The sequence below is a fragment of the Anas acuta genome, chromosome W (assembly GCF_963932015.1).
Source record: "Anas acuta chromosome W, bAnaAcu1.1, whole genome shotgun sequence".
NCBI lineage: Eukaryota > Metazoa > Chordata > Aves > Anseriformes > Anatidae > Anas > Anas acuta.
Window position 1 is genome coordinate 1375535 of NC_089016.1, and position 24732 is coordinate 1400266.

At 44.6% G+C, this 24732-nt stretch overlaps 1 protein-coding gene and 1 long non-coding RNA gene across 3 annotated transcripts; both read left to right on the plus strand.

The window, feature by feature from the left end:
- Positions 1-1384, plus strand: LOC137847463 (uncharacterized). The gene is made up of 5 exons (XM_068665733.1): positions 1-426; positions 557-733; positions 829-984; positions 1081-1240; positions 1347-1384. Exons 1-5 carry the CDS (start codon positions 142-144, stop codon positions 1382-1384), a joined length of 816 nt encoding a protein of 271 aa, XP_068521834.1. The 5' UTR covers positions 1-141.
- A 12952-nt stretch (positions 1385-14336) lies between these two features.
- Positions 14337-19094, plus strand: LOC137847170 (uncharacterized). Of its 2 annotated transcripts, none has more exons than XR_011090824.1 (5): positions 14337-14588; positions 15574-15746; positions 16586-16734; positions 17808-17958; positions 19020-19094. It is a non-coding gene; the product is annotated as an uncharacterized lncRNA (long non-coding RNA). The 2 variants fall into 2 exon arrangements; XR_011090823.1 differs by having other exon boundaries at positions 15598-15746.
- The last annotated feature ends 5638 nt before the right edge of the window (positions 19095-24732 follow it).

Consider the following 24732-nt stretch of genomic DNA (forward strand, 5'->3'; position numbering starts at 1 on the left):
CCCACTCCGTCACCATGTCCATACTCTTCATCTGCCCCTCAAGACTGAGGTACCGGCCCCCCAGCCTCCCGAAAACCCCACAGGGCCCCCGACACCCCGCAGGGCCCCTCAACAGCCCCTGTCTGTGCCCGCAGATCCTCAATGGAGATGTGGGAGGAGATTTTCAGCACGCCCGGCATGCCGAAGAAGCTCCTGAACGAGATTTGCATGCTGCTGCGCGACAATACCATACATGCGCACTTTGGGATGACCGAGGAGTACGAAATCCTCCAGCTCGGCCTCATGCAGACCCTGAGCCCCGAGGACCCCATCCCCGCCGTGCTACAGGACGTGGAGTGCCTGAAGAGATGCATCAGGAACACCAACTTCCACCTGCTCTGGATCGCACTCAAAGGGCTGGCGGCGATGCTGGAGAGGCCCAAGATGGTGAGCGCACCCCCCCACACCCTCCCCCACACACCCTGCCCTTCCCCATCCCCATCCCCATCCCCATCCCCATCCCCATCCCCATCCCCGGCGGCCTCCTCACGCCCTGGGCTCGCTGCTGTCATTGCAGGGGCTAACGGGGATTATCCTGCTGCCCGACGTCCTGAAAACCCTGCGGTTCGGCAACCCCCACATCACGGCGGCGGCGCTGGCGGTGTGCTGCAGGGTCCTGCGCGCCCTGATGAAGAAGTCGGCCAGCATCACTTCCCTGCGGCTGGTCGATCTGCTCACGCCTTACTTGGACAACGTAAGGGGGGGGGCGAGGCTCCTGCGGCACCCACCCCGTGCCACGGCTGGGCGGGCGAGGATCGCTCAGCCTCCATCCTCCTCTTCCTCTTCCAGGAGGCCGACATGGTGCGGGAGAATGCCATGAAGCTCTTCAGCGCGTGCATGGAGCGTGTGCTGTGGAAGCACCGCAGAAAGATGTGGAAGAAAGTGCACAACGTCCTGCTGACCCTCTACCTCCGCATGAGCGAGGAGAACCCGAGCGTGGCCAAGGTGAGTGGCGCCCATGGGGTGGGGGGGGGCTCGCGGCAGGGCCGGAGGCAGGCGGCGAGGAGCCGGCGCCAATTCCCTGCCTCTGCTGCCCCGCAGGCTGCCCAGGAAGCCCTGATGGCCGGGTCCGAGCTGCTGTGGTGGGACGAGCTGCAAGAAGTGGCCCACATGAACCAGACCTGGAGGATCAGAGCCTGCCTGGTGAGGGCGGCCTCCGCGCTGAGGCTGGAAGGGGGGTGGCCGGGGGGAAAGGAACGAGGCCGGGGGAGGCTGACGGAGCCCCGCGGCCTCTCCAGCTTCAGCAGGACCGAAAACGGGTGGAGGAGCGTCTGCAGAGGTGCCGGGCCTACCTGTCGGATCCCCAGGCGTCGGTGCGCAAGGAGGCCGTCAGATTCATCGGTGAGCTGCCCCCCGCCTGTCCCCCCCTGCCCCCACAATGGCCCCGGGGCCTCCCCTCGCCCTCCCTGGGGCGGAGGCTGACGGGCGGCTTCTGATCCTAGGGCTCGCGGCAGAACATCACCGGGACCAGAGCGAAGAGAAAGTGTACGAAATAATTGCAAGTGAGTGAGGGGGGACGGGGTGGAGGCCAGGCCTCGGGGAGGCTGGGGGGGGGGTGCTCACAGCAGCTCTCCCCGCCTTCCTCCCGGCCAGGGGGCTCCTGGAGGGGTCTCCCCCGGCCCAAGCAGAGACTGCAGCCTCTTTCTGTCCTCCCGCAGTCCTGGAGCCCATGATGAATGACGCGGAGCCCTCGGTGCGTGAAGAGACCGCCCGCACCATCCGGACTGTGAGGCAGCATCTCCACTGGCTGCAACGCCCGCGGGATCCGTGGTACATGCTGGCGGTGCACTGCTGCTTGCCTCGAAGATTGTGGCAGGCGCCGAAGCAGAAGCCAGAGCCAGAGCCCGAGCCCCAGAAGAATCCGGAAGAAACTTCAGAATCTGAAGACGCCTCCCTGGATTCATCTCTGTGCCAGAGCACGGACAGCTAGCGGGCCTCCAGCCCACAGGGGTTTTGGATGCCTCCAGGAAAGGAGCCTCCAGAACCCCCCCCCACCACCACAAAGAAATTAAAGAAATTCCATCTGTTTATCCAGAGCCTCCTGGGGTCACTCCTCAGCGTCCTCCACAGCCCCCGGCATCCTCCCAGCTCCGCACCCGCCTCCCTCGAGCAGCTCCCGTCCTCCCGGAGCTCAGGGCCCAGACCGGGACGCCATATCCCCCTCACAGCCCCACAGGGGCAGAGTAGAGGAGGACAAGGACCTCTCCCCACCTCCTGAGCACCCCCAGGAGGAGGAAGGCCCCGCCGCTCTCCTTCCTCACCTTGCTGCCTGCTGGGACGCTGTGAGCTCGGGAGGAGCCATCCCCGAATCCCTCCCGACTCCCCCGACCCCCTTGTCCTTCGAGCGCCTCGTCCCACAGCCTTGCGTTCACGGCCCCCATCCTTCAACTCCGTCCCAGGACGTGGTCAGGGAGTCTCAGGGAGCCAGGAGGTCTCCCCGGAGCCTTCTCCAGACCAAACAAAGCCCGGTTCCCTCGGCCGCTCCTCACAGGACATGTTCCAGAACCTTCCCCGGCTCTGTTGCCCTGCTCTGGGCATGCTGCGGGGGCTCCATGTCCTTCTGGGAGCGAGGGGCCCAAAGCTGAACGCAGTGCTCCGAGGCAGGACGCGGTGTCACCTGCAAACCTCCTGAGGGCAATTCCCTCAATTCCCTCATCCAAACAATTAATGAAGATCTTAACGAGGATGGGCCCCAGCACTGGGCAAACACCACTGCCGACCAGCTCGATTTCACCACCGCTCTCTGGGCCTGGCCACCTGGCCAGTTTTGAACCACATTTTGAAAGAAAAACATGCTTTTTTTTGGTGAAGCGGGTACTTGTCACAGCCCTGGGCTGCAGCTTCTCCAGGAGAATACTGGGGCAGGCCGCACCAAAGGCTAAGCAGAGGGCATCAGCAGCCCTTCCCTCAGCCAGCAGGGACACGGATTGGACTAGATGATCTTCTGAGGCCCCTCCCGATCCCCCAAATTCTGTCATTCTGTGACATTTTGCCATTCTGTGTCAGTCGGTGGCAGCCGGGCCCTGGCGGCTCCGTCAGCTGCCTCAAGCGGCCTCGCTGCAGGAAAAGCCCCGCACGCCTCAATCCCCCGCTCTGCGGCATTACACAACTGCCTGGGAGGGTAATTGGGGTGGGGAGAGGGTAATTAAGGGGGTGCTAATTGGGGGGGGGGGCGGTATTTAATTTATTCTCGCCTCACAAAAATAAGATTTAGCAATCTCTCCACAAATATCCCTTTTACATCCCAAGCCAAAATAGTAACACCATTAAAACACGATGATTTTACATTAACTTCAAATAAGCTAAAGACTTTCAACACCTCACCAGCTCCAGCTTGGATCCACTAATTTTTCCCTGTTGGTTCCCTGGGATTTCAATAACAGAAGTCCCACTGATTAAAGTTTTCAGGTTTATATTAAATTACAATGCAGCTCTACCCTTATATCCAAAAATATAAAATTAGAATTACTTATATTGCAGTTCAGGATCCTATAAGAACAAAATTCTCAGAATTTAAGAATTGATAGTTTTGTCATAAGCAAAGAAAGCAAAGAGGAGAAAAGGCCATTAAGAAAAGGAAAGATATAAAGCTTTGGTAGCTGTGGAATTTCTTCTTATTCAACAGGAAATATGACAAATGTAAGCAGTCAAAAAGAAGGGGCCAAGAATATTTTTATCATACATGTCACAATCAGAGCACCAAGTGAACCTATTGGTAGAAGTGCTATCTAGGGCATAAAGTCAGTAACAAAGAGAAAAGCACCCAAGTGCTTTTTACTGAAACACTCTTATCCTGATGTCAGATTGCTGGGAAGATGCTTGCTCACTTGTTGGGAACTATGTTGAGTTGTACCCAAATATTGTACTGAAACTGACACTCAAGGAGGAAAGCAAGCTTGGAAATGACTTAAGCTTCACCATTTCAAACACTGTTAGACTGATACTGTTTAGGTGGTTGAATCCAGTATCCCCACAAAGTCCTCAGTTGTCTACTCCAACAGATCGGCATTGTCTGCATTTCTACAGCTACCACTACAGTTGGTGCTCAGATTTCTTCTGAAAGTAAATAAGCGTTACTTAAGTTGAAAAGTAAAACCTAAATTTCTCTCTTACCATTTCACTTTGCAGCATCAGGCAAATTCTTTAACTCTCAGTCAAGACAGTATTTGAATGATAATATACTTGCAAAAAATATGTATTCCCTACTGTTTAAAGGCAGATTAAATCTACGTCAAGTCCCTGCCATAAAAGGACTGTCTCCCAGGGAATAAATTTGTGCACTTGCCCCATGCACACGCTCATACCAAAGAGATACAGAGCTTGAATATACTTTAAAAAACCAATATCTTAATAGAAATAACTGGAAAAGGAAACCTGTATTTCATCTTCCATTAAATTTTCCATATCTAAAAAGCATTGAAAAAGAATTTATTATATTTATATACATATATATATGTATATATATATTTTTTTTTACCTTCGCATTGCTCTGGTCCTGTGAAGGCACACAGCCTCTATTTTCTGGTACATTCATTATGCCAGTAATAAATTCTGGCAGTTGAACCTTTAATAAAAAGAAGTGAATAAATTTAAATACAAAGATGACTGAAACACAAAAGTAGTACTAACACCAAGTAAAGCTACAATTTTCTCCAGCTTGCTAATGTTTTGAACACCAAAAGCTACTTTTTCTTTAGTCTTTAGAAATACAACTGGCAAGACTCAAATTAACTCAGGACAACCTTTACAGTTACTGCCCTAAAAGCAGCTGCCTTTTTTTTTTTTTTTTTTTTAAAATGGCCTCATGTGTAGTGTTTTATTTAAAAAAAAAAAAAAAGTTAAGAAAAGCAATTGCATCTTCCTGAATTTTAGTCCTCCTTTATGTCTTTTGTAGAACTGTTTGAGTGCAGATTCTCTAAACTTAAGTAGGCAAGTTTGTTACAAGCATACCTGTCAGACTCATACAACAATTTAGGTTAGAAGGGATCTTTTGAGATCACCTAGTCCAGTTACTTGCTTGAAGCAAGACAAGTTAGACCAAGTTGCTCAGTGATGTCTTATCCCTACAAGACATATCCCTTACCCCAAGCCAAAGTTAATATCTCTAAAGGCAAGATTCCACATCTCCTCCGGGCAACCTGTTCCAGTATTTGACTACTTTTTCATGGACACAGCTTTATTCCCAACTCAGGAGGAAGAGTTACTCCAAGCAATTGAAATATCCTGTCCTTTACTGACTAATTTTTCCTCTAATAATGCATGTTACCTTCCTGCAAGCAGACAGATAACTCCTCTCCGTAATTTTTGTTACAAGCTAGAAATAGGTGCAGCTAATTCCAATGCTTACTATTTTTTCATTATAAGTTTCCTTTGTCTTTTAATCTTCCCATGCTCTAGAGAGCACAGAATCAAATACAATCATGTGGCATGCTTGTATTTTAAACTTCCTTTAATTGCTACTAATACACAACCATCAGACCCAGCAACACGGGTTCAGGAAAGTCCATCTCACTAATTTGATATCCTTTTATGATAAGATCACACTCTTAGTAGAGGAAGGGAAAGCAGTGGATGTAGTTTTCCTGGATTTTCACATGGTTTTTGATTTTGTCCCTCATGGTCCTTCTAGACAGATTGCCTAACTGTGAGGAAAACAGACTCACAGTAGGACATTTGGACTCAATTTTTGCAGGTCCCTTCCAACTGCATCCATCTTATTCTGATCTTTGTTACCAGATCAAAATATACAACCAAATTTTTGTTATTTCCATAGTCAGACTGCAATATGTACTACAACTTCTCTAGCCTGGAGCATGGCCTCATGTGTAGCGTTATAACATCTGAAGCACAAGAAACTGCAACAGATGCTTGACTGAGGAGCTGAAGTGGAACCTCTTGCGGTCTCTGGAAAAATCTAACATGAAGATACATGAAGAATATGGAGATCTTTTTTTGCCATTAAGAGCGAGGTATTTTTCAAAATGAAAACCCAAACTATTTGGACTGCCTATCAACATATATCCAAAACTCCATGACACATTAATCACTAAGCTTTGATCCATCTACATCAAGTCTCTACAATTCAGTTTTCAGTTCTGTTTGTGAGAAAGAACAAGATACTCAGTGGAGCTGTGATCTACCCATCCAGCAAGACAGCAGAAATATGCAATTTTTGAATGGATCTAAGATCTCTTAAAGATTTAATAATTTAAAGTCATCTGTTCCTCCAGAGAAAAGGAAAGTCATTTGTGACTAATTCAAGACTTCCGTATATATTTTAGATGCACTGTAAATCCATAACTGGAATCAGAAATATGGTAAAACAGAGATCAAACAAACAAAATACTTACAGGGGCTATGCTTTCCTCTTCAGATACAAGTGCAAGAGCATAGCACTTCTGACATATATCTATGATATCTAACATATTGCTGCTTGCTAAGAAGGTATCTGTTAGAGGATGCACGGCCGAAAGCACAACAGACACCAGTAGAGTCAGATCATGCTGCTCCCATTTATTGCCCGAATAGCCTCGCTTTTATAGTGAACTTAACAGGGGCGGATAGTGTCTCACACAAGATTATTGGTCAAAAGCACTCGGACAAACAACTACAAGAAAACAACCCCACCTGCAAGAAAACAACCCCCTTGTGATTAGCAGTCACATAGACCTTGTCCTTGAAGCCAGCTGCTGGTAACAATATTTTTCTGAATTCCTCAATTGGGCGATGTGGGAACACTGTCATGGGAACTTCTCATAGTTGCCCTGGTAGCTTGGTTTGCTCAGCTACAGCAGGCCATGAGATTTTCTAAGGCCTACTCCTGGTTGCTTAAGGCAAGCTCAGATCAAACAATTGTTCCACGGACTCACGTCCACGCCCTGTATGCCAATTCCCAACAGGTATCATAGGCTTTTTTAACGTCAGCATAATTTTCTGGCTTTTCCATGTTTTCATGTGATAATCCTAGTTTGTCATGTAACAAATATTTCCAAGTTTCCATCACATCATTAAGTAATACCGTGAAATCTCCGTGGTGCTAATAGGACAGAAAAAACAAACAAACAAACAATGTTTTATGTTCAGCATAGCTTTAAAAGTTACTTTAAAACAAGATACATATATATATATCTTACAGAACAAAATTATAAAGTAAATATTTGCATTTGTAACGAACAAAGTAGTACTTATAATTGAAGTTATTCCGGTGCTTTGGTCTTAGAGCTAACTTTTTGAAATAAAGTCCTTTATCCTGATCTTTAAAATGCCAGGCATATATTTTGAACTTTACTCATAAGAAAATAAATTGATTTTCACAGGACTACTGCATAAATACAGTTAATTATTTGCAGAAATAGCGTTCATCACAGCAGACATTTACCTTCCAAAAGCAGTAAATAATATTAACATGGTTCAAGTAGTGATCTGGGAAAACATACACCATCTCCCAACCAAAATGAACATTTTTCCCCCCTCCCACGTTAATACTTTACTATAATGTTGATAGCACTGCTACACAGATCTAACAAATGCATTAAAGCAACACACACCTAATTATATCCATATATCCCTTACTAGTATCATAAATAACATCAACCATATGACACTATCTTACACCCACCTTTGGGCCCACACTCCCTTACAGAATGATTAGATTACATTCCCATGCACCCATCTGCCTCCTTCCCTTTAGTCCTTCCTCCCCCCCCCCCCCAAATGAAAGAGAACTATAACTTGACAGTCAATTAGAAGATTTAATAGCAATTAATAGAGTTAAAGTGCAAATAAAGTAGGCAAAAAAATGACATAATGTGGGTAGCACAATAACTACCAGCATGTTTTCAGCAACTGAAGAATCTTTCCCTATTCTAGGCAAAAAATAAAATTTATTTTATTTTTTGTATCCAAGTAATGTAATGTATCCAAGTAATGTAAGAGGCTGGTTTCACAGCTGCAGTCCCTTTCCTTTTTCTACTCTCGAGAGAAGTGCACTCCGTTGACCTTTGATAGACAGAAACAGAAAATACATCAAGAGGAAGGACTAAAATCACATTTGATTTATCTATCAGTTACTTTCCCCCTCCCCTCCCCCCAAAGGATTTACATCAAAATAAGGTCATCTGCTATAAATGCATTTATAAATAGGGGTGCGTCCAATAATGATCCCTAAGCACTTCTGAGATGTGCAAACGCTTGACTGTAAAGCAATAGCTTGCAGTTTTATTATGCAGAAGCCAAAAGGGAAAATATAGAAAATGCTTCTTATTAAGTCTTTACACGGAAGAACCGAAGAGACTAAAAATAAAAGACTAAACATGGGATTATGGACAGCATACAATCTTGTAAATAAGTGGAAAACTTAAGGACCAAAGTTGTTAGCAAAGGTGCCATAGTCGGGGTTTACAAGAACAACAGCAGGGCACAAGTGAAAAGCAAAAAGGTAAAAGTCACAGAAGGCAGGAACAAATAAGGATGGAATTCACAGTTCTAAATCAAAAAGAGTAAGTGACACATCCCTCTTATTTGAGTAAAACTGAATGAGGTCTTAACTGGATTGCAACCTACAACCTTCAGTGTCAGCAAGAAGACGGGAGAGTTTAGGAAATGCTGCACTTGGGTACAGTATATAACACTCCTTAGAGGATCTCTTATTTAAAGGAGATGAGTATTGTCAGTGGTTAAAGACTGCAATAATGAGAAAGCCATAAAATAAGTTCAATCCCTTTAAGCAAAACTACATTCACAAAGAATTACAGTCAGAACCTGACTGTAAGTTAAAATACATAGCAAAGGCTTCTGCTACTCTTCTGCACCCCCCCCTCCCCCAATCACAAGAAGGGCATAGACCTATTACAATGAGTCCAGAGGAAGGCCACAAAGACAATCAAGGGGTTGGAGCACCTCACCTACAAAGACAGGGTGTGGGAGTTGAGACTGTTCAGAAGAGAAGGCTCCAGAGACCTTAAGGGGTCCTACAGCAAAGCTGGGGAGGGACTCTATCAGACAATGTAGGGATAAGACAAGGGGGAATGGCTTTACACCAAAAGAGGGTTGATTTAGATTAGACCTTAGGAAGACATTCTTTGCTGTGAGGGTGGTGAGGCACTGGAACAGGCTGTCCAGAGAAGCTGTGGATGCCCCATCCCTGGAAATGTTCCAGGCTGGGTTGGATGGGGCTTTGGACAACTGGGCTGGTGGGAGGTATCCCTGCCTGCTGCCAGGGGAAGTTGGAAATAAATGGCCTTTAAGGTCTCTTCCAACACAAACCATTCTATGATATGAACTCTTTCCACTTCAGCCCCTCCAAAAATTAAATATATAATATTATAAGCACAACTCAAAGAGATTAGCAGTTGGTCAGAGAAAAAAAAGAGTCTCATTTTAGCTTGGTACTTGTGGAAGAATTTGTTTCAAAACAAAGTAGAACTTCAATATAGTATTTAGTAAACCAAAGCCATTCCTTGCAAGACAAAGGACATGCAGAGATTAGCAAAGTTGAAAATATTTTTGCAGCACTAATATAAGTAAAATTGCACTCCAGGTATTAACTTTCACAATCAGGTGCTCACTGTGGCAGTGTATTCTATTACTTACACAGCCAATTGTCGCAAGTCCGATGTTAAATGAAAAAATAAGTGCGTGATGGTTTCCAACAAGCATATGCCAGCTAACTAATGTCTAAAGGAAGTTCAAAAAGTTCTGGACTTTCATTCCATGATAGACATTGCAAATATTGTGTTTCATGGGCATAGAAAAAACATGTTATAAAGCATCTTCACTTCCTGTGCTTCTTGATAATGTAGCACATTAAATCTCCTTGGACTCCTATTTTAGCATGTTTGAAATCCAGTAGCAACATTTCATGCCTAAATACACCTTTTTAGTATTGCCTAGGTATTGTGAACTTTCTAGGGCTAACTACATAGCAAAGCCATTTCTATTTTGCCATAGAGTTGTTAAAAAAAAACAAAAACAAAAAACACACAAACATGATGCATATTCCAGCAATACTATGGTCTCTCCTACCTTCCCTAAATTAATGGTCATTAACCACTTTTCAAACATGTGCTTTCAAGGTTGCTGTGTTTAACCACCATCGCGGTGTTGTCTCTAATTCTAGTTTTTCAGGCATACTCCTAGATTGCAGTATTCCTGTCCGGCACTCTTCCTGATTTGTGAGATTCTGCAATCTGGCAGTCTCCAACCCTCCACTGAGCTTTTAGTGCTTGCATGTGCTCTCTTCTAAGAGGGAGGCTCCCAAACTGTGGCCTATAAAGCACATTATGCAATATAAAGCAACACTTCAAATGGGTTTCCTATTCCAGGAAATGTTGACAGGGCTGCATGCAGATTTAGAAACCCATCTGTGTAAGAGCAAATCTAGAGACATAAGCATCTGATAGCTGTGACATTGAAGTCTGGCAGAAGCAAAGGCAATGAACTTTCAGGCCAAGATCCCAGGCTTAGAAAAGCCAGTATAACTTGCACAGCTAATGGTTTGGGACTGCACAATGTTTTAGAGGGTAGTCCTCAGTACAAGAGGCACACTGACATACTGAAGAGACCCCAGTGATGAGCCACAAAGATGATCAAAGCACCCCTCCTCTGAAGAGGGGCTGAGAGAGCCAGGGCTGTTCAGCCCTGAGAAGAGAAGGCTCAGCAGGGAATGTGTCAATGAGTACAAAGAGCTGAACAGAGGGTGCAAGGAAGGGAGCCAGGCTCCTTGCAGTAGTGCCCCACTGACATGAGAAGATATAACAGGCACAAACACAGGAGGGTCCACCTGATCATCAGGAAAGTCTGTGAGGGTCACTGAGCTCTGGCACAGCTTGCCTAGAAAGGCTGTTATAAATGGCTCAGGATTCAAATTAGGATTAAATAAAAAAATAGGATTTATTAAAAGAATAGAATAAAAAAATAGGATTTATTAAAAGAATATAAAGGAATACCTCTATCGGTGGGATAAGAACATCCCAAATGCTACTTACCTCACTCTGCTCTACAGAGAATGAGAAACCCTCAGCAGAAATACACTGAAGTTGCACAAGCAAACAAAATACACTAGTATTTAAAGCTGAAGACTCGCATACATACTTAAAACACTTCTATCCTCAGCTTTATTTAAGTTATGAAAGCTTTATTTAAGTCATGAAAGTGATCAGTTAGTTAACTTTTAACCTATTCTCCCTTGTCTTATCATCACACTCCTTGATGAACAGTCCCTCCTTCTCTTTCTTGCAGGCCCCCTCCAGGGGAGTGAAGTTGCTTTATTTTACCCCATTTTACTTTGACATGAGCAAAAAGCAGGAGCCATCGCAAACAAAACTGTTGGATAGGTCCAAATCAGCCTAGGGCAGGCATAACAATCTCTCGAGAAGGGGTTGCTACCCCCTCACTCTCCTCAGCGGGAGATGCTTCTGAGGAACAATACAAGTCACTGGGAGCCAGCAGCCACCCTAAGAACCCCAAAAAGCCCGCAGGACAAGCCCTGGACCCTATACCCGGCATTACGAGCCGGCATCGCCGCCAGCACCCGGGACCCACCCCGAGCTCCGAGGGTCCCCCCGCTTCCCCACCGCCCGGCTCCCCGGGCACGCCGCGAGGCCCCAGCGGGCTGAGGCTGCCCCCGCTCACCCAGCTCCGGCCGTCGGGAGGCCGCGGCTGCCGGCAGGGCTCCGGTCCTTTCCGCCGCTTGGAATTGAAATCCTCCGCTGCCGCCCAATGAGGGAGCGCAGGGCCGCTGCCCCGGACGGCCAGGGGGTGGCCCGGGGCTGGGAGGCGCTGCCGGGAAGCGCGGCCGTGCGGGGCCGGAGAGGTGCGTGGGGAGGGCCCGGGGGAGCCGCAGAGGGCTCGGGGCTTTCCCCCGGGCCCGAGCAGGAGCGGGGCTGCGCCGGGGGTTGGGCCCGGGCCCGGGCCCTTGCTGGTAGCGTTGTGGGGCCGCACGGTGTGGGGTGGGCTCCTTTGGGGCAGCCGCTGGGCCCCCAAGGGAAAAGGAGGGAGCGGGAAGGTGAAGGGTGCGGGGAGGGGGGCTGAGCCGCACGGCCGGGTTGTCCCCCTGGTGCTGCCCCAAGGCATGGGGTCTGCCGTGGTGGGGAGCCTTCGAGGTGGCGAGGAGTTGTGTTTGGCCTTAGGAGCGTGGCGATGCGAGTTATGTGGCTAACGTCCTTCTGTCAACGTGGTGGTTTGTTGTGTTGGTTAATAAATGCACGCTACCAACGTGGAGAGCCTCTTTGAGTCCCGCTGATAGCGCCATCAAACTGTGGTGGCTCCCAGGCATGATGTTCAGCCTCGGTGCTGAGCCCTTCAGGTCATTAACGCAACAAAATATGACAAGGGTCTGAAGTTGGAAGCTATCTTTCCATGCTGCACGTGGAGAACATGGTCATTTCTCAAAAGGTGTACGCTGATGTCAAATCAGGGATGATCCCCAAATCAGTTGTGTGCAAGCACAGGAGTCTGATTTTCTTGGAAAGTGCTTGAATGGAGTAAAGCATTAATGTTTCGGTATACTTTTGATCCAGTTGAAAATGAACTTTTTCTGTGCAAGTACAGAGGCATATAGAGGCACTGTCTGCAGTTGGGCTGGCTTATGCCATGAGACAAGTAATCTGCAGAATCGTGTTTGCATTTAGAGTTTGGTGGTTTTAATTCTGCTTTTAGTTAGATACCTATTGTCCTTTAAAGAGGTACACCAGGGAAGAGAATTTGAAGGTAATAATAGATATGTTGTTGTCATTTGGTTGAAATTTTTAAAATTACGTGGGTGACTTTTCTGGTACGTAGAGTTACTTAATCCCATGTCTTGATAGGTTGCCATAAGTAGCACAAAACCTGCAGTTGTTACTGATGTCTGTAGAAAAAGTTTTGAATGCCTGTTAGTGAATTAGGTCAGTTAGGTTAGTTAATCTCTTGATAGTTGGAATTAGGTGTTAAATCTGGATCTAATGAGCTTAAGTTGACCTTTTGTGTCCATAAATATGGTGTTACAAGAAATCTTGAGCTGTTGCGCCACAAATACTTTTTTTTCTTTATGCAAATACATAATGCATGCTTTTTAATACTTTCCCTATAGGAACATTGACCTCCATCCTGAAGAAGACATCACTTCCACGATACTTGGACATAGTCCCCTGGAAATGAAGCAAGAGTCTACTAGAAATGCTGCTTACACGGTGGACTGTGAAGGTTATGTGCATATGATAAAATTCAATCCATTTAATAGTGGAGATGCATGTTCCCTCATTGCATATGGTGACAATAACTATGTAGTTGCGGGGACACGTAGATTTCGGTTTATTTTTTTGTTTATTGCTTTTATTAGTTGCTTCCTGAAACTGACAGCATGTCTTCTGACAAAGACTAAAGTCACTTTCCTGCGTCTTTCCTACCCCATTTTGCCAGGAAGTGTTTTACTCCTTTATTACATTAATGACTTTGGGATATTTGGTCTTAAAGAGAAAAAAATGTATATATAAATACATAATGGTATTAGCATCCTGCTGGTGTAAAGTTCTTTTTGAGTAGGCTGCAATGAAAACAGGAGTGCTCTACTGGAAGAGTAATCCCAGTTCAGTATTTCTTGCAAATGTTTGTGACTACTACCTGGGAACTTAAGCAGTTAGCTTTGGAAATATGTAACTTAACATTTGTTGTATGGTGTTGTTAGAAATGGCTCAATCTTCAAAATAGGATTAAATAAAAAAGGTGATTTATGAAAAGAATATAAAAGAATAGAGGTAAGCAAACAGTGCTGGGTGCGTCCTGGTGGAGCGGAGACTCCACCAGGCTTTTTTTTAAGGCTTTCAGGTATCTATCAAAGCAGCAAAGATTTCAAATTCCCGGAATAGAAAGGAATAATTAAAATTTCCAAAGTAAGTTTAGAGACATTTGTTTCAAGGAAGGACAGTGGCAAATAGTTACTTAATATACATCTGCTTTCTAGGTTATTATTTTACATCTCTCTCACAGACTGTTAGAAACAGTAAAGTAGGTTTTTTTACCTTGACATCATTTCCGGTCACCATATCGTGAAAATTTTTAAAAAGTAAAATAGCGTACTGTGTATATTTTTACGTAATGCTTTTTTTTTTTTTTTTTTAACGAGGCACTTTGTTTTTTCCCCTGGATACCTGGCCTCCTTGCTTTTGTTCCCATTATTTCGCATTGCAGTGTGTGCTTATCATGCTGCTGTCAGTGGTTCTGGTTGTATCTATGCTGATATTGAGCCCAAAGAAAGGGCTCTGCATATTCCTCTGGCAAATCTTCTTTTTGTGCAATGTAGGTTTGTTTCTGCATTTCTGGCGGCAGAACGCTGAGAACCAGAGCTGATGCAATAGAAGGTGTTTGGAGCAAATTTGCCAATGACACTAAACTTAGAGGAGCTGTGGACTCTGTTGAGGGTGGAAAGGCTGTGCAGAGAGATCTGGACACATTGGAGAGCTGGGCAATCACCAACCAGGGGAAGTTTAACAAGAGCAAGTACCGGCAAAGTACCAGCAAGTACCCTCCTTTATCCAGAAGTCTTTTGAGAGCTTCAGTATTCAGCCCCCAAGGTAACTCACTGAAGTGATAAATCAGAAGTCGGCTGTTTTCAGGAGAATGTCCAGTTAAGGTCTCAATATGCTTCCATGCTTCAACTTTTTTGGCAGTGCTGAACGGTTTGTTTTCGTAGTAGTAACAAGCAATTTCTTCCAAATGGATAGAATCCAGAATATCTGTAGATTAAACCTATAAGCAACACCTTCAGTTTTCCTAGCTGATGTTTTAATATGAGAAAACAGTTCAAGAGTGCTATGATTTTACAAAGTTGGGTTGCAGTGGTTTTGTTCAGAGTTTTCTGTACAAGTCAGCTTGACCAGTTTGTAAGCAAGAAGGGATTATCTAGTGGAAGTCAATTGTAATATGTTGCTTGGAAACCCAGTTGTTTCTTCCATCTGCTTGCTTTTGCTATTGCTTTTGCTTCTTTCTTTTTTTTTTTTTTAATCTGAATGCAGGGCATTGCTTTGCCTTCCAGCTTTCTCACTTGCCATCAGCAATAGATGGTCTGAGAGACCAAGCCCAGGAACTTAACGCTTTTGAAGGGAGAATTAAATGCTTTGCTGTCAGATTCTGCCTTTTGTGAAAGCAAGCCTATGTGGCTTGTCACTGAACAGTGAGCTGGTGATTCACCGTTGAGGCCATTCTGAGATTCTGTGCTGACCTTTGCTCATTTGGCTCCATTTTGCTGTAATCCCCCGTTTTGTCAGCAGTTTTGGAAGTGTCCTTCTGGGACAGTACGCTCTTGTTTGAAGGTTTTGTACACTGGAGTGATCCCCCTTTTTCATTCCTCTGGCTGAAAAAAACAAGTTTTCCTGTGAAATCTTGTGGGAATGCAGAACTTGTGTCTGTTTGGACTCTACCTACACTTCAGCTATTACTGCTGTCTTAGGCATAACGTGTTTTGGTTAGGAAAGACGAGTTGTTTGTTCTAGAGACTATGATTGTAAGAGGTACTCCTCACGATGTTTTTTTCCTCTCTGAATCTTTCTTCTTACGGAGGCTGTTTATTCTACGGCTCCTCAGGAACGGGAAAGACGCTGGTTGTTCGTGCTCTTGCTAACGAATGTGGCCGAGGTGAGAGAAAAATATCATTTTTTATGAGAAAAGCTTTGGACTGCCTGAGCCAATGAGTGGGGGAATCAGAATGTCAGCTTTGCTCATTATTTGAACAGGTAAGGTTGAAATGTGGAATGTATTCTGTCAGAGTTGAAACCGTCATTTTTAAAGGCCAACATTTTTAAGTAGAACTTGCTTTTTTTTTTATCTATTTTTTTTATCTTCTTAGTTTATTTTCCACTGAAATGGAAATGTGAGTGGTTCCTTTCTCAGTGCCTCTGTACTTTGGACCAGGGGCTTGAAAGTGAGTTGTGTGGGGAAGGAACAAAAGGAGAAAACCTTGCAAAGGGAGGTTTTTCAAAGAGCGGCTCCAGCTCAGAGCTGTTGGGGCGAGCCCTGCCTCCAAGGGATGCTTTTAGTGTATTTTAGGTATTTGGGTATTTCTCTTATCTCCTTGAGCTGTTAGATCATAATGCAGGAAATGAAAGTGCTGCATGCTTAAACAGGGTAATAAAACGTAATCACCTGAGGAAGAGACTTAGGACGGAATAGTTTTTTTGAACGGTTAGAGTTTTACATGAATGGCCTGAAAACACCTTAGAGAAAGGTGTGGATTGTTTTCACTTTTCCAAACAAGAAGTAACTGGAGTAAGCTCCCTCCTGCGTGGAACAGAAGTTGCACATTTGTTTTTGTCAGACTAGCTTTCAGTCTATGAAGAAGTTTCTCTACAGGTGACGCTTTGAAGTGGATAGTTTGAAGTGGATAGCAGAATGATAAACAAGAGGAATGCAGTGGTCATGACAAGGACTTGTGATTTGGTATGGAAAGAAAAATGAATCCGCTTTGGGGTGTCTTTTGTTTGTTGGTTTGTTTCCATTTTACAAGAGCAATGGTGCAATCAAGATAATCCCATCTTTACTGTCTCAAAAGATTGTATTTGTTTCTGCATTTCAGTTGGCGGAACGCTGAGGACCAGAGCTGATGCAATAGCTGCAAGGCAAGTGCGTGGAGAAAATGGGAATTTGGAGCCGAAGCTGCAGACTTTGAGGAAGTCGCTACCCTACTACAAATCCATCCTTTCTGTTTGACAGCCTTAGAAGAAAGTAAGTCACCTGTTCTTGCAAAGCTACTCAAATGATCTTTCTTAGCAAGCCTTTGTGCTATGGTATGACATTGGCCTCGACTTGCGCTTTCTTTTGCCAACAGAGAGGTATTGTCAGTCCTGGCATTGGGAGTTGAGTATATTCGGGGGTAGGCTGAGACTTCCTTAGGTGCCCCCGTGCATGCGATGCGTTGCTACTGGTAACTACTGGCCACCAGTGACCGTTAGTGGTCATGTGTCACAGGCTTTCGGAATGTTTGGTCCGAGCACTGCAGTGCCTAGCAGTTTTCGTGGTTGGTGAGCGTGGGTGGTGCTCTCTTCGTTGCTCTACTAACAGTGGGCTCTTGGCCTCCACAGGTATGTCCTGCTGTCCTTGTTAATAGATGGATTCCTTGAAGTTGTGGTCCTTTGTAGCTTATTGCCCCACTGTTGAAGCTGACTTCTTTGGGATTGGGTAGTCATGGCTGGTTATGTCTGCCTGGCCTGAGAGGGTGTGGGAGAGGATGAACTTGGCAGGTGCTTCATGTCTAAAGAATTTGGGCCCAATTGGTTTAATTTCCGCTGAGGTTGTAGCTGTGGGATTGCCGTTTGAAGAGAGATCTTCATCCTGAGCATCTTTTCTATGTGGGCCTAGTGGGTTTCTGGGTTGTCTTCTGAACCAAAACGCTTACTTTCCCTGTGACTTTCATTAGATTTAACCTTCCCCGCTCCATTTTTAAATTCATATAGGAAGCTTGCGTCCCGAACCTGTAATGGAATTAAGTTCTGACCCCTACCCCCTTTTTTTTCTTGTTTGTTCATTTTTTATGGTAGCCAAAACGCTGTAGCAAGTACTGGTATGATTTGTTTCCAAATCATAACTCATAAATTTCAGGTGATTTGAAAGGATCGTTGAAAACAATACTCCAACCCTGATATCAGCACCCGGTTTGTGTTAATGCACCTATTTTTTTATGTCTTAAAATGAGTCTTGTCCTTAAATGCTTTTCCTTTCTGAATACTCATGGAAGAAAGTCATATGGAATGTAAAAAAATGTACCTACCTTGTACGTATAATCTATGTTTTTCTACTAGTGCCATTGTCTCAACACTTCTGGATGGCATAGACAACAGAGGGGAGATTGTGGTAATCAGAGCCACCAACAGACCAGGTTCTATAGATCCTGCTTTACGGAGACCAGGACGCTTTGACAGAGAGTTCCTCTTCAACTTGCGAAATAAAGAGGTGAGAACTTCAATTCAGTGTTAATGCTAATGTGGCAAAGTCCAACTTTCTAGAAAAAAAAAATTACAACGTGAATAAAAGAGTGATATGTGGAGACACTGTGTCGTCCCGTGGAGGGCAAGTCTGGTACTGGATATATATGGTCAAGATGATAGCATCAAGTAGTTAGTTCTAGAATCAACTCTTTGATTCCCAAAGTTTGCTTAATTAATTAATCCGCGTAGGCGCTTTCATCTTGACATTGTGTTCTTGGTCTCAGTACTCCTGTATGAATGGATAGGGGATGTATTTGCATTTGATTGTTTCCCGGATCAAAGGTAGTAGTTTGAGTCATAATTATTTTCTTCTTTCTAGTAATTGTAGCAGCTTGAAACATAGTGCTCGAAGTGCTTTCTGCAAATTTACTGACTGAAAAGCAGATTTGATGAACTAATGAGACTGCCACAATGCAAGTTTGCTCAATTTTTGAGAATTTTTTGGAGAAAAAAAGATCTGTTTCTGGATCAATTTTTCATTACAGTATTTTACTCTGGGTCATTAGGTCTCATATTTTGGAAGCTTATTGCAGAAACTATAAATGCCTTTTCTTTCATTGCAGGTTCCTAGAAAAAGTTTGGTGTAACAAATTAAGAAATACTGGATTTCCAGGTTGAAAATGCAGAGTGTATATTACATAACTGTACAATACTGGAAAGTTTTGCAAATAAGAAAAGTGTATTACTATATGAGGGGTTTTGAGGCCCCTTCAGAAAGAAGGGGCCTTATTTTAATAGCTATTCATCAGCTACAGAATTTGTTCCTCGTTTTCTTTATTCTAAGGGGGGAAAAAATCACCAACAGAGTAGCGTACCTTATACATACACATCAGTGGGACCTAAGAGAGCTTTATAGAGACTTGTGCCGTCTCCTTAGATCTGTGGTGGGATGAACTGTAGGAAATAGCATTCAGTGTGTGCCCTCAAATGAAGAAAGGGTTTTGGCACAGTTTAGAAGCTGTCTTAATGCAAGAGAAAGAGGCACAGGCTATTCAGGAAAGTTAAGAAACCTCTTTTGTCTTTCAGGAAATGTAAATCCTATTTTACAAGCTGATATACTTGACAGTGATGCCGACGCATCCTTAATGTCTGGAGATGAACTCCCAGGTAAAATGCCTGACAGACCAGAGGAAAAGTTCCTCTGTTTCAGCAGGCAAAGAAAGATGGGTCGCCATTATGTTTACATTGTCAGGACTGCTGAGTCTTTGTAAACAGTTTCAGCTGTTAGAAGTGTGAGGGGTGGCAGATGAAAGGGGAACATCAAGTTTGTGTGTTGAAGGGTGCTCGCTATTCTCAAGAAGAAAGTGAAGGGACTAAAGTTCTAATGAAGTGGGTTGCTCTAAATGATCCAAGTGAAAAGCCCAGGCTTCTCCTCCTAAGCCAAAGTGATCCACAGACTACTAGAAAAATCCATGGCATTCTTTGAAAGACTCAAGACCACATAAATGTGCCGTCTGTCCTTTTAGCTAAAAATAACCAACTTCCTGGGTTTGCGTTGCCACCTTTTGCCCTTCTGTTACCCAGGACTGTTAAAATGAGTAGCGAACTCTGTAGCAGAAAGCAAACTGAGAAATGGCTTGTTAAAACACCTGGAGAAAAATTCAAAGTGTTTTTATTTGTTACCATTAAACCACCAAATTGTGTTATCTTTTGGTATTTTAACGTGGAAGTCACATAAGCCCACGGTTGGAAAGTTAGATTATGTTGTCACAGTCGGGTCAGTTATTTTTCACACTTCCTGTTGCTGTGCTGTCCAGAAAATGTGCTGACCCTTTGAGCAAGTGGGAAAAAAGCAAATGCTTCTTGGGAATGTATTTCCTAGTAGGAAATCAAGATTGCCAGGCTATTAATTCGCAATCTTGGGTTAGTAAAGAATAGGAAACGTAAGGGAAGCACCCACGGTGTTGCATGCTTGGGAGAAGTCTCCATTCACACCCTGACCCTATCCATTCTGTTCACAAACGTTGCACCGCCAGAAGAAATATGCGGAGAGGTCTCTTTTTTCTTTTTATTCTCATAGGATTCGTTGACTGTATGTAAAGGATCAATTGAGTTGCAAGTAAGGTAAGCAAAATTCATTGGTAATGGAGGTGGCCTTGTTTTCATGTGCTGTTACGTTTGCACTGAACTACCATGGTCAGGGATTCACCAGTAACGTATAACCACCCTTACTCTAGGCGTGTTTAATGAGAACTATCACGGCTAGGAACAATGCAATCAAGTGCAATTTATGACAGCAACCGGTACACAGGGTCTTTGGATTGCCGGCGATAGTTGCTGTCTGCAAAAGCAAGCTAGCATGCATGAAATACACAGGTGACACAGGTGCACAGCCTGGAAATTAACATGCTAACAGGCACAAAGACTCTAGAGATTTCTAAGTTTCCGTGGAGACACACAGTATAACTAAGTGTTCAAATCTCACCCAAAGGCATCTCAGTGGGGCGGGGGAAGAGAGGCTCAGCTCGTCCACTGATCCCAGGGGTCAGGAGGTGCTCAGGATGGTGCATTCCCTCGGGATGGTCCTAACGATGATATCTTCCCTAATGATGATATCTTCCCTAGCGATGATATCTTCCCTAACGGTGATATCTTCCCTAACGGTGATATCTTCCCTAAAGGTGATATCTTCCCTGACATCCCCTGTCTCTTGGGCCAATTTATCTTATTATCTATCTTTTCGGTGGAGCTTGAGTGGCTCTAGTCAAGCATATCTTAATTACGATTGGTGAAAAGTTCTCCCGTCTCCGTTTAAAGCAATAGGCTCTGAGAAATTCAGGGCGCAAGCTCAGTGAGGGGGGGTCGCACCTTGGAGGCGGGTAGTTTTTGGGCTGGAGTGTGTGTTGGTATTCTAATGATATTGTAATGAGCAAAAAGTACACTAGGGTACAGCATTTGTCAAAACATGACAGGTCCTTGGCTCAGGGTAGCAAAAAGTGCGGCATATCGGTCTCGGTGTGCACAAGAACAATGGAGTCCCCACCTGGTCACAGAGCCTAGCCGTGGTGTCTCCACTCCACTCTACGCTCCGTACTGTTCCTTAGAGCTAGCACACCAAGTTCCCCTAGTGCGATAGCATCTAAGGTTGGGAGCCTAGGGAACGCTCAGGTAATGCAGCTACGCCCTACCCTGAAAGCCTCTTCAGTGCTGTAGATTTTCCTTAAAAAATGTGAATGTTAGTCTTCTTTTCCTAGTTACTTCAGGCAAGTATACCACAGCAGCTTAGGTTAAAAAGCTGCACTTCAAGATGTGTGGATCCAGAGTAACATGTGGAATAGGAGATTTATGCCCTAACATTGCAGTGTAAGATGCGTTTCCTAACGTGAATTGGCAACGTGACTGTTTTTTTCCCGCTGTTACCCTTTTCTCTAGTTCTTTTGGTTTGATTGGGGGGAGGGGGTGTTTGTTTTTTTTTGTCGCAGTTTCAAAGTTTAATGGAGCAGTGACATTAGCTGGAAAGAAGGGAGAAGCCAAGTATTTCTCAGTGAAGATGGTAACAGTGCTGTCTCTGTATTTGTAGAAAGAGATTGTTTTGCAGGTACAGGATACTTCACTGAGACTGTATTCTACATAAACCGGAAACGTGACTGAAGAAATTTGTGTCATTCCAGATTCTTACAAGCTTCAAATGGCTCCTACTGGGCATTCCCAGGTAGAACAGCACCAGATGAGTGTTGAGACCACCGTGGAAGCTTCTACAGAGCCAGACAATGTAGTTATTGTGCAGCACTATGAGCTCAAAGTATGTCAAATTCCAACTTTTTTAAATGCTCAAATAGGACATATTCTTGTGACCTGTACAATTACAACTTAAGTCAGTTGTTAAGCAATGCCAATTAAAACAATTAATTGGAAGGACATACAGATTGTGAAGTAATTCAACCTATAATGCACTGTGGCTGTTTAGTTTCCACACCTTGTGTAGATTTCTGTAGGCCACCGTTTGCTTTTGGTCAACTGTAGTTGAGGAGACAGATTCCTTGCCTAATTTTTAAGGTAAAAGGCCTTGTTGAATTTTAAAATACCTCACTGATGACCTGCTAGTACTATTGGTTATGATTGTTGTTTTAACAATTTTTATGATGGGCTTTTATTTGGGGATGTTTATTATGAGTTGTTGTTTGTTTGTTTGTTTGTTTGTTTGTTTGTTTTTTATGCTTTGATGTATTAGGAACATGAAAAGGATCTTTATTTCTTTCAGAGCTGATTTTAAACCTGAAGTTAGCAGGTTGACATAAACAGGGTAGCCATGGATAAGTGACTACTTTTCTGAAATTGCTTCCAAATGCAGTATTAGAATTTCCCATCCATACTATTGCAGTGTACTGAGGGTTTGCCAGTCTCTCGTGGGAGGAAAGTGGTTATCCTAGGCTCCAGCGGGGGAAGTGGGTAAGACTGGCACTAGGTACGTGAAGAAGAACGTTCCTTTGCAGGAGTTGGAGAGGGCATAAGTAAGGACCGTCTTGAGGGGAGAGCAGAATGAGGGAAATTAGAATGAGGCAATTAGAATTGAGGCAAATTGCTAGGAGTCCTGGAGGTTGGCCCAAAGCAGATAAGGGCTGCTGTTTATGTGCTGCATGAATCCTGTGTGGGGAGAATATGACCAGATAAGAATCCTCTTGGGTAAAAGGGCTTGTCAACACGATTTTTGTCAAATCCTTAAGCTGTGACCTAATTTGTAGAGGCGATACTAACTTTTCAAAGGTGTCTTGCTAAGGAAGCAGATTCCAGGTTTCTTTGTGGTTCGTGTACTTGCGATTGTGAGCACAGATGTGGTAGACTGGTAAGTAATAAAAGATTGTCTGAAGTGTAAGCCTTTCCTTTCTCTGAAGTATGAAGAGTGAACTCATTTTCTCCACTGAAATCGCGTGGGATATTTAATCTGTTCTCTGCAGTGTCACATTTTATTTAATAGTGTAAGAAAAGTAGGATGTCACTTGTATTGTTACTGTTTAACCTCTGGAAACATAAAGAGCGTATTCAGTAGATCTCGTGCTCTTGTAAAGTGTTTTTTTTTCTTTTCCCATTGTTTTCTTCAGAAACTGTTGCACACTGTCCTTGAGCTAACTAAGGGATTTGACGTATTTCACTTGGAGAAAGTATATGTAATGATTAAGCGATATATTTACGAACATTGGGAAGACTGTGACAAAACCGATTCAGTGGAGGTAATTTCTGTTTTGTCTTATAGCACTTTCTGTCACCGTTATTTCAGTATGTGTGCATTCTGGCTCTCGTGGTTGTTTAGCGTTGCTCTTTCCTGCTTAGTTGTCTGTGCACAGGCAAAAACAAAAGTCAGACTTTTTTCTTTCAGTCTGGAAGACATCTATCCGTATTGCAAAAGCATTGCTATATTTGGCATAATTGTTGGCAGTTTCAGCAGGAAAAAGCTTGACCTTGAAGACAATGTGTTCACCCACACAGCCCTTCCAAAGCAGTTAACCTTGGTCTGTCAGTAGTTTTTCTTGAGCACCAGTTTGGGAATGGGAGGGCTATGAAGGGAAGGTGCTTTTCTAAGTCTTTTGCTTCCTCTCTCTCCCTCTATAGCCAGTCGGGCATGGTAATACTTGGTAGTCGTTCAATCCTTGGAGAGAAACTGAAGTATATAACAAGAGTTTGAGACTTCTCTCTAGTCACACTCTAATCTCTATCTGATATGCTTGAACATCTGTAATTTGGGAGATTTCTGCCTCTGCCAGTTTTACATTACATTGAGTCAAGTTTTGCTCTCTACAGATACCTTAAAGGAGGCTGTAGTGAGGTGGGGGTTGGCCTATTCTCCCATGTGCCTGGTGACAGGACGAGGGGGAATGGGCTTAAGTTGCGCCAGGGGAGTTTTAGGTTAGATGTTAGGAAGAACTACTTTACCGAAAGGGTTGTTAGACACTGGAACAGGCTGCCCAGGGAGGTGGTGGAGTCACCATCCCTGGAAGTCTTTAAAAGACGTTTAGATGGAGAGCTTAGGGATATGGTTTAGTGGGGACTGTTAGCGTTAGGTCAGAGGTTGGACTCGATGATCTTGAGGTCTCTTCCAACCTAGAAATTCTGTGATTCTGTGATCCCCTGGGCTCTTCTCACACAAGCTGCCCCTGCAGAACCCCCCTATCAAAACCTGGCCACATAAGACAAATACTGAAGGATACCAAGGGACTGGTCGTGTAGTTGCAGTTTTATTCAGAGAGCTCTTCCCCAGGGAAGCTTTGCGGCTCCCTATCTTTTCACGGCCAGCAGCGCAGTGCTTTTAGCCTAGCCCATCTTGATGCGGGTTGCTGCTGTACTTGACGTTGCAGGATCTCTATGGTCCCAGCTGCCAGGTTACGGATCGGTGGATGGGTGTCACATTGCATTTGGAGGACTGCGACAGAAAGACACAGAGCAGAGATGCAACCTGTTGACCTACAGAGACCATCCAGCATCACTCTGGACCATGCCAACCCCATCGTATACTTCTAGGGCCAGCAGGAACAGGTCCGGCTAGCATGTCCCTTTGCCCCTGCAGCATTTCCCTGGAGCAGGACAAGGCTGCAGACTGCATGGGCTCTGCCCCCTGTCACTTGGTCCCAGCACCCCCAGCACTGCCCTCACTCACAGGTGATGATCACATGCAGGTCTTCTTTGTCTAGGTCCCTGGAGTGCATTGCAGCAAACGCTAGGAAAAGAGCACCAGTCAGATCCTGCTCCCCATCACAGCCCCTGGTATAGACAGGCGCTGCCCCCAGCCCCCTGCAAGCACAGTGCC

Coding starts and splice junctions, on each gene's coding strand:
- LOC137847463 (XM_068665733.1), top strand. CDS start 142: ATGGAGATGTGGGAGGAGATTTTCAGCACGCCCGGCATGCCGAAGAAG. Junction 734..828: donor TCACGCCTTACTTGGACAAC/GTAAGGGGGGGG, acceptor TTCCTCTTCCAG/GAGGCCGACATGGTGCGGGA. Junction 1,241..1,346: donor GCCGGGGGGAAAGGAACGAG/GCCGGGGGAGGC, acceptor TCGGATCCCCAG/GCGTCGGTGCGCAAGGAGGC.